Source organism: Pseudonaja textilis, chromosome 15 (assembly GCF_049901715.1).
Source record: "Pseudonaja textilis isolate UNSWEBS1 chromosome 15, rPseTex1.2, whole genome shotgun sequence".
In the NCBI taxonomy this organism is placed as follows: Eukaryota; Metazoa; Chordata; class Lepidosauria; order Squamata; family Elapidae; genus Pseudonaja; species Pseudonaja textilis.
The window spans coordinates 2,072,281-2,081,436 of record NC_142004.1 but is presented as its reverse complement, the minus strand read 5'-3'; the positions used below and the strand labels follow the sequence as shown (position 1 = coordinate 2,081,436).

Genomic DNA, 9,156 nt, shown 5'->3' with positions numbered 1-9,156 from the left:
GGAAGGTTCCGACCCCATGTGGAATCGGATCAAAATGAAGAATTTCTACTTCGACCCCCCCCCCCCTCTGGTGAAACAGGAGACCACCGTCCAAGTCTCTTCTTGAAAAACCTCCAGAGATGAAAAGCCACTTTTGGGACTCGTTGGAGCACCCACAACTCTTGGAGGACCAGCCTTCTCATGTTTCATGGCGGAGTTGCTACTTTTAATAGTCGTAGTGAGGAAACTAGGGCCCTTGGGAGCAGCTGCCTAGTCTCGGGGTGCAGGGAAGACTTCTCACCCCCTCTAAGAAATGCCCAATATTTGCACCCTCAAAACTTCCAAGGAATGCAACGGCGGGGCTTCCTTTATGATGGAAAAAGACAAAAGGCACGATTTCTCGCAAAAGGATATCATATTCTAAGGACAACCTTTGGAACATGTCCCCAATACTTTCTGTATTGTGTGTATTTCCCTAAAATTATGCTGGTTTGGTTTCGGTTGGTTTAAATACCAACTTAATAGGTCCCATTGACTTATAACCATCATATAATCCTCCAGATTCTTGTCTCCCCAACCCATTACACGCCTATTTGAAATAACTTGCCCCTTTAAGGTAAAAATAAAAACATACCCCCCAAAAATAATAATACTGATTGTCGAAAATGTAAGATAAGCATCAGGCTAACCCACTTTTTTTTTTAAAGAAGGTATTTATTTAATTGAATCTGGGCAAATTTCAAACATTTTGAAATGTACATTTTCTACGCTGAACTCCACTGATCTTATATTAGGATTGGCATACGATGACTTGGCGAAGAAGTGTTCCTTACGTCTCCGCCTCTGGCTGAAAAGATTACTGGAACCAGGAAAACTTGTAACGAATTTTAATTAAATTAAATTTGGTACAAAACTCTTTTCTGCGGTACTGACAGAATTCTCCCCAACCCCCGCCCTTTGAAAAGAACCCACTCCCGCCCCACTCCCCCAAATTATAACCAATATACATCAGTCCAATATACATCAGCCACCACATAATCCAAAACCAGGCCCACCCCAATAGATAGACGTGGTGATTGTTAATTCCATCATCCGGATAAGTAAGAAGAATGAAAGAAAGGAAAAAAAAAAAAAAAACCACCTCAATTCTATTAAAAAAAAAAACTTATGTCGATGCGTGAAAAGAGAACAAGCAGAAAATAAAAGAGGACAGCCAAATTCGGAGCAACGACGCCTTTCTTGAGAGAGGTTTCTGTGCCTTGAAGAGTAGGGCAGAGTGGAAAAGTTGGAGAGAAAACTGATGGAATTGCAGTCATAACATGAGCTTAAAAAACGTGCACCGGTTCCGTATGCAAATAGCCTCTGGGGAAGATTCAGCAACAAAGAAAAGTGATGGTTTTTCCGTTTCATTTCTCTTGGTGAAGGGAAAAAAAAATCATTCCCCATCCGAGGCTGCCAGGACCAAGTAGCCCAGGCTGCGGAGTACTGTAGAAATCTTCTCCCTCACTCCTCTCAAAAGTTGTGAGATCAGAAAGCAGGGACGTGTTCCTGCCCTAGCGCTACAGAAAGGAGTAGCTTTGGAAGGATCAGCAGAGAGAGAGAGGAAGGTGCTAGGCTTACCCAAATCCCACAACAACAATTGCCAGCTCCAAGGTTTGAAAACAAAGGCCATAGGGAACAGCGCTATCCTTACTTCTCTAACTTAAATCTCAAGGAACAAATCGGTGGAACCACCATAAAGATATTGGGGGGTTTACAAGACGTCCCTTAAGCCGTGGCTTAACAGCACCTATTCCTAGTTTGTGTATGTCTGAATAGTACCGTCTTCATTTCTTCCTCGGCATAGTGCCTTTTGGGGGGAAGCACTGCTAGGAAGGGAGTACACCTTAACTGTTCTCTAGTGAAAGTAGAGGTGAAACCCATTGATTTAGTTAGAGAATCTTCCCATAGGTCTGTACGTTATTGTGAAAAAGCCCTGTACCATTTCTCCTAGACAAAATGTCAGCAGTTTGCTACAAAACAACCCCCGAGAAGCCAAAAGAAAGAGAGAAAGGGGAAAAAAAACCCCAAGAATTAAGAAGAGCAAGGCTACTGTTTTCCAACTAACATCTGTCAATTTTGGTTCGACTCCTTTTGGCTTGTGAGAAACAAAATCGTCCAATTTCAGAAAAAATAACTCACGGCAGGTTATCGCCTCATATCAAAACAAAAAGAAAACAAACAACTACCACCAAAACCCAAAGAAACCCAGAATTAAGCTAAGAAAACATTAAACTTAAAAAGTTTTATAGTTCAGGATGCGGGGATAAAGGAAACTACGTGATTTTTGCAATAAAGTTGTTTGGTAAAAGAGTGAACAGAGTCTGGGATCACCAGAATAGGGGCTGGGAGCCAAGTTTGATTAAACCACTCTCCGGACTTCAAAAAACCTCTTCAGGTAGTAGATCTGTCCCAGTGTCATGGCAACTAGTACAAGGGCTTCGAAGAACGACCAGAGGACCACTCTGCTATTTGTGTTGTCATTAACTGGAGAAGAAACCAAGAAGAAAACACAAAATTAACACATGAAAACTACAGAACTACGTAACTTCAGGAACGCCTCCTATCTAAGCCTCGCGTACTTAGCTCATCGATGGAGTCTCTACTCCATGTCTCAGAATCTTCTGGGGGAGGGAAGAACGGGAGAACCAGCCATACAGGTATTTCTACAAAGCTTGCAAACCAAGCCCATTAAGGATTGGAACACCTAGCAAGTTTCTGCTACCATTGAAGATCTGAAGTACTTTTTTAGATTTTTATTCCACTTTTATGACTTTATAAATAATTCAAGGCGGCAAAGAGATCTAATACTTCCTCCTCTCCCAAATGACAACAATCCTGTGAGATGGGCTTGGATGAGAAAAAGTGACCGGACCCAAACCATCCATTTGGCAGTTCGAATCTCACCAGGCTCAAGGTTGACTCAGAATTCCATCCTTCCAATGGAAGGTAAAACGAGGAGCCAAACTGTTGAGAGCTGACTCTATACACTGCTTAAGAGGCCTGTAAAGTACTGTAAAGCGGTAAGTCTAAATGCTATTTGCTATTACTATCTGGCTTTCATGGCTAACACGGGACTACAACTCTCCGTCTCCTAGTGATTGGCCCAAAGTCACCCCGTCAATTTTCAGGCGTAAGGCAGGACTGGGACTCACCATCTCCTGGTTTCTAGCACTTTAAGCATTACATTAAACTGGCTGGAGAATTCTGGGGAGTTGAAGTCCACAAATCTTTAACGTTGCCAAGTTTGGAGACCTCTGCATTAAACTGTCTCGAGTACCTTAAGTCTTTCTGTTGTTGTGGTTAATCAAAACCCACACTGAACACTCCCATTCACTGCAATTACCCACTCTCCTCCTCCTCCTCCTCTCAGAACACTACTTCCCTTTTGCTAGCCGTTGCACGATCAAGTTTCTTCTCTTCCTCTTCTGCCAGCCTGCTTGCTCACCTGCCTGCAAAGCTGTTGTTGCCAAGGCTAACAGACCAATTGTCGAATACAAAAATAGATAAGGGGGAAAAAAAACCCACTCCACTAGAAAAACAGAACCGCAAGCCAAATGAAGGCTACTCACTTGCTCGATGTACTCTTTCGCGAACTTCCATGTATTCCTGTTCGTGCTTGACAGCTGTCATGGCCACTGCTAATTCATTAATCATCTCTTCTAGCTTGTTCTGGTGAGCTGCAGAAGAATTACACAACCTCACATTTGTGCCACAGATACTACAATCCAGCTGCAATTAGGAAGCAATCCGACATGTCCACAGCCAGCAAAGTATAGGAGCGCAGAACCTCTTAAAATAAAGCACAAAAGCATCTAATCTGTATACCAGAGGTCTTCACACTTGACCGCTTTAAGACTTGTGGACTTCAACTCCCAGAATTCCTCCTCCTCCAGTCATGTTAGCTCAGGAATTCTGGGAGTTGAAGTCCAAAAGTCTTAAACATGTCAAGTTGGGAGACCCTTGCTGTATGCTGTTGAAGGAGGGCAACTGTTAAGGGACAGAAACAGCATTCCAAAGAGTCTCTCCCGCTTCACACAAGACCCTTATCTCTGTTATTTCAGGCGCTGGCATGGATTAATTTGCAACGTTCTGTTACCACAAAAGGGAGGAATTATTCCCAGATAGGAAGAAAACCGACGGAACCGTAAACGAGGAACCGCCAAAGAACATCAAGGCCAAGACAATGGTGTAAGCGAAAGGGTGCGTTATTAGTAGAATTGGTTTTACGGGGACTTCGAAACATGCTAGCACTCACAGGCGCATGTTCCGCAGCTCAAGGCCACTTCGGCAGGAAACATTCCAGCTGTGATCTCAGCTCACCACTTCCCTTATCAGAGGGCAGTCAGTTAAAAGAACCACCACAAAGCCCGTGCAGGATTATTGAGTTTGGAAAGAGGCCTGACTTGCCGTCTAACCCTTTGTAGGAAATCGAGAGCGCAACAGGTTGATAGCAGGGAGGAAACAATAACGAAAGAACCAGGGAAGGAGGAGGGAGGAAAAAAATAAATAAACTTTTGGCATAGAATTTGCAACGAATTCGCCTCAAATCTGCTGGTCTCCAATACCAGCGTCCGAAGATAGCAGGGAGCAGGGGAAAAGGGACGGAGATATTTTAAAACTAAAGATGAAGATTGAGGCCTGAACAGAAAAAGAAGCTTCAGAATGGAGAATGGAAGGTCGATAAAGGAGCCTCACATTTTTTCAAGGGGGTTGCTAGGCTGCAAGCCACCATAATCCCTAGCAGTAGCATGTGTGCTTGCATGAGCTGCTCTACTTACAACTGTTCGTTTAGTGACCATTAGAAATTGCAACGGCACTGAAGAAAAAAAAAAATGACTTAGGACTGTTTTGCACACTGATGACCCTTGCAGCCTCTCCCTGGTCACGTGATCAAAATTCAGATGCTTGTCCACTGACTCATAGTTACGACAATTCAGTGTCCAGAGGTCACATGATCTCCTTTTTTGCGACCTTCGCACAAGTCAATGGGGGAAAGAAGCCAGGTTCACTTAACAACCGGGTTACTAAGTGGACAACTGCAGGGATTCCCTCAACAGCCGTGGCAAGGAAGTTGGTAAAACGAGGCAAAACTCAAAAGTTAACATCTGTCTCGCTTAACAACGGAAATTGTGGGCTCGGTTGTGGTTGTTTTCTTATGAGAGAAATATAGCTTGGGTTTTTTTAGTCTGTTATCTCCACTGGAGAACAAACACCGGTTTCTTTTGAGATGAAAGGGATAAACATCACGAAGTGCTTCTTTTGGTATACAACACTCAGGCCTTTCTATCTGACAGGCCCTGGACCATCGCTATATTAGCACCAAGCTTCGTAAGGCTGTTAACGGGTTAGGAGAAGCAAGTCAGAGGGATGAACAGAGCTTCTTCAGAGAAAGACACCTACCATCCCAGGTATCTCCGCCACCTAAAGGAAAACAAAAGAGTTGAGCAGGAGGGAGAGTTAAAAGGAAAGACGCTGCCCCTCAACAACGGGGACAATTGTAACACGGCCCTCTTTCCGACAGACATAAAAAAGGAGTTGCCAACTCTTTGGACCGGCCCTCCCAGTGGATTAACAGCTCCCCTCAAAAGGGAAGTGTGGGGCCATCACGGGAGGGGCTCCATTGTGTCCTCTGAGAATCCAATACAAATGGGGATCCAATACACAATAGGGAAATGTGGACGTGCTTTGCCTCAGCATGGAACACAAGGGTTGGATCCCGTTTTCAAATCCCGTTTCTCTGATCGAAAGGCAAAAGAGTTGGCAGCCACAGAAATAGTTTGTGGTAAAGAGGACGGGAAAACTAAGAGATAAGGAAGTACTTAGAACTGGAACAGTAGAGAACGAGTACCTAGAAGAATGGGTATTCAGTCCTATAATTTAGGAAAAAAGGTCTATCGAGGACTGGTAATAGATAGGAAAGAGCTGGGGTAAGTTTAAGAGGCTGAAATAAGGTTGGAGGAGGTAAGGCTGGGGTAAGCATAGCCATAGAAACAGCACCATGAAGGCCACATAAAGAGATGAAGACCATGTGACACAAAACTTCCATCCAGCGTTAAGAGCAATTTTTTTCAGTCTGGCACCCCTTTCCTATATAGCCATTCATCCTTTCTGGAGTTTCGAAGAGACAAAAGTTGACATACCTAGAGTGGGAAGGACGTTTGGATGGCTAGGTCTGCCGAAAATGCACAAAAATGAAATGTAAACAAGATCCACCACATTGGAGACCGCCCCAAAATTACTTGGAATGTTCAAATGACCAATTTCCTTCCCCTGGAAAGATTCCATTATCGTATAGAGAGGAGTCGTGAATGCTGTTTTCCGAACATTTGAATCCCAAAAGAGAACAGGCTCAGAATTTATGAAACACACAATGTCAGGGAGGAGTAAATGCGGCAAGCAGGGAAATTTGTGGGAGCATCTGGCCTCACCTTCTGTCTCCATGTCCTGTCCCTTAGGAGCTTCCCCAATGTCAATAGTGAACATCACTATCTTTGGAGTCATGGTGGACATTTTGTTGCTGAAGCAGAACTTATACGTTCCGTCCATGTGAGCTGCGAAGGTGTATTTTCCGCTGGATTCTCTGTCGCCTTTGTGGATGCCTTTGTTATCAGGGCCTGTGATCTGAAAGCGAGGAGGAAGGTGGAACGGTTATTCTTCCATGCATCCAAAGTGAAATGAAGCTTTATCTATGGAACTCGTGTGCAAAACGTGGCAAGGGTGAAATAATACAGTATAGAATAATGAAAATATGAAAATAATTAATCAGTGGAACTGCTTGCCTCCAGAAGTTGTAAATGCTCCAACACTGGAAGTTTTTTAAAAAGATGTTGGATAACCATTTGTCTGAAGTGGTGTAGGGTTTCCTGCCTGGGCAGGGGGTTGGACTAGAAGACCTCCAAGGTCCCTTACAACTTGCTGTTCTATTCTAAAACTACAGGTAGGAACATTAAGGGGCGTGCATAAGCTCACCATTGTGGCTACCGTCCCTGTCCTATTGCCCCCATTTATTCGTACCTATTTCCTGTATTCTTGTGTTTATACTTATACCTATTATCTTGTAAGTGATTGACAAATCAAAATAAATAGAATAAATAAAAATAAATAAACATGAGGTATGTATGCTACCTTAAATTGACAGAAAAAAAAGCCAAATTAAAAACATAATATATAACCAATCCAGCAGATGGCATTCAGTACTGCTCAGAGATGAAATTCCAAAATGAATTTCAGGGTATAAAAATGTAGTATTTGTTCTTAATGGATCTTACCAAAATCTAATCAGGCATCTAGTTTCTGCAGTAGCCAACCAGAGTGTTAGAACACAACTCACAACAAAACTTTATTATAGTCAAGAGGCTTAGTAGCAATCCAAACACTAAAAGAACAGTACAATGATCCCTCACAACTATGTGTCGTTTTATGTCAGGTTAACCAGGAAACACTATCAACCTTACATCTGTCTTAACTAATTAATGATTTTCTAGGTAGCTCCAAAGAACAATTATTTACATTTTTTTAAAGAGTCCAACAAGTTCATACAGGGCCACTGCAGTTATTTAATCTTTTCTTAATACACACACCCAACAAAGCTAACCACAGATGATCCTCCCAGAGTTTCCTATCACACACAACCAACAATGCCAACTTTTTTGTTATAAATTCAAAGTTTGAGATGACAAATTATTGTTTGGTTGTCACACATGACTGCCTGGTGCCACCTCATCCCTCCTTCCTTACAATTACTTTGAATTCGTTTTTGTTCTTCTCTGGCCTTCTGCTCTTCACCACTACATCCAAGTAAGGCTACTACTGGTAGCAAGTACAGGTGGTTCTCAACTTTCGTTTAGCGACCATTTCAAGTTATAACGGCACTGAAAAAATGACTCATGACTGTTTTTCCCACTTCTGGCCATTGCTGCACGTGATCAAAATACACGGCACTTGCCAACTGGTTCGTATTTATGACGGTGTCCCGGAGTTACGTGATCCCTTTCTTAGAAGCCAAGTCAGCGGGAAAGCCAGATTCACTTCACAACCGAGTTGTTTTGACTTAACAGCTGCGATTCCCTTACCAACTACGGCAAGAAAGGTTGTAAAACGGGGGGCAAAACTCGCTTAACAACCATCTCGCTTAGCCACTTGGGGTCCCGATTCTGGCTGCATTAAATGTACATGTGGCTCTTACTCCAGGACGTTCCCTTTCTCAGAAGCCAGGAAAAGATTTCATCGCTTGAGCTGCCCTTATAGGCAGCCCTGCAAGTCCGCCCAAAGCATAGAACCTCCAGCCGAAGAGGCAGTCTACCTTCACACACAGCCCAAAATATGAACCCCCTCGGGCCTCCTTTCCTGCTTCTGAACGTGGGGGTGAGGAGAAGGTAAGGCCGTAAGACGGCGGGGGGGGGACTCGCTTAACAACCATCTTGCTTAGCCATTTGGGGGTCCCAATTCTGGTCATAAGTCGAGACCATTTGTATCAATGCATTAAGCATACGTGTGGCTCTACCCCGAGGGGCTTCAGAAGGCCAAGCCAGGGGGGGGAAAATTCACCGCCCCAGCAGCTCCACCGCCTCTTTTAAGCATCCCGAGGCATTTCCCAGAGTGGAACCTCCAGCTGACGAGGGACTCTACCCCAGTACCCCCAAAATATGAACCTCCTCGGGCCTCCTTTCCCCCTCGAGGCTCCTCTAAGCCTCCCAGCTTGCCAGGGGGCAGATCTGAAGGGGGGAGGCCGGCATTCTGCACGTGCTCAGAGGCGCCCTGGCCTTCCCACAGCCCAGGTTTCCTCCCCCGCCCACACACACACACAAGCACACGCCCCGCCGTCCCCGGGACTCGCCTCGACGTCGATGTCGAGGAAGCCTCCCTCGGCCACCTCGAAGATGAGCCCCATCTTGGTGCCGGAGGGGACCCGCTCGAGGAAGCACTCCTCGGCGTGCGCGTCGATGCTGACGAAGTAGCCGGCCGCCGGGGCCCAGAGCGCGGCCAGCAGCGCCAGCACGGCCCGCACGGGCGACATGGCGGCGGCGGCGGGGGAGCGAGCGAGGCGGCCCACGCGACGGACGGAGAGCGAGGACGAGGCGAGCCGGGGCCGCAAGAGAACAGGTAGGCCACGGAGGGAGAGGGAGAGAGAGAGAG

At 45.1% G+C, this 9,156-nt stretch overlaps 1 protein-coding gene across 2 annotated transcripts; it reads right to left on the bottom strand.

Moving 5' to 3' along the window:
- Window positions 1-672: 672 nt before the first annotated feature.
- Window positions 673-9,142, bottom strand: TMED2 (transmembrane p24 trafficking protein 2). Of its 2 annotated transcripts, XM_087913051.1 has the most exons (5): window positions 8,858-9,142; window positions 6,450-6,642; window positions 5,422-5,442; window positions 3,591-3,698; window positions 673-2,505 (listed from the first exon to the last, which is right to left on the bottom strand). In XM_087913051.1, exons 1-5 carry the CDS (start codon window positions 9,035-9,037, stop codon window positions 2,381-2,383), a joined length of 627 nt encoding a protein of 208 aa, XP_087769177.1. In that variant the 5' UTR covers window positions 9,038-9,142; the 3' UTR covers window positions 673-2,380. The 2 variants fall into 2 exon arrangements, with proteins under 2 accessions (XP_087769177.1, XP_026575107.1); XM_026719322.2 differs by lacking the exon at window positions 5,422-5,442.
- Between the last annotated feature and the right edge of the window lie 14 nt (window positions 9,143-9,156).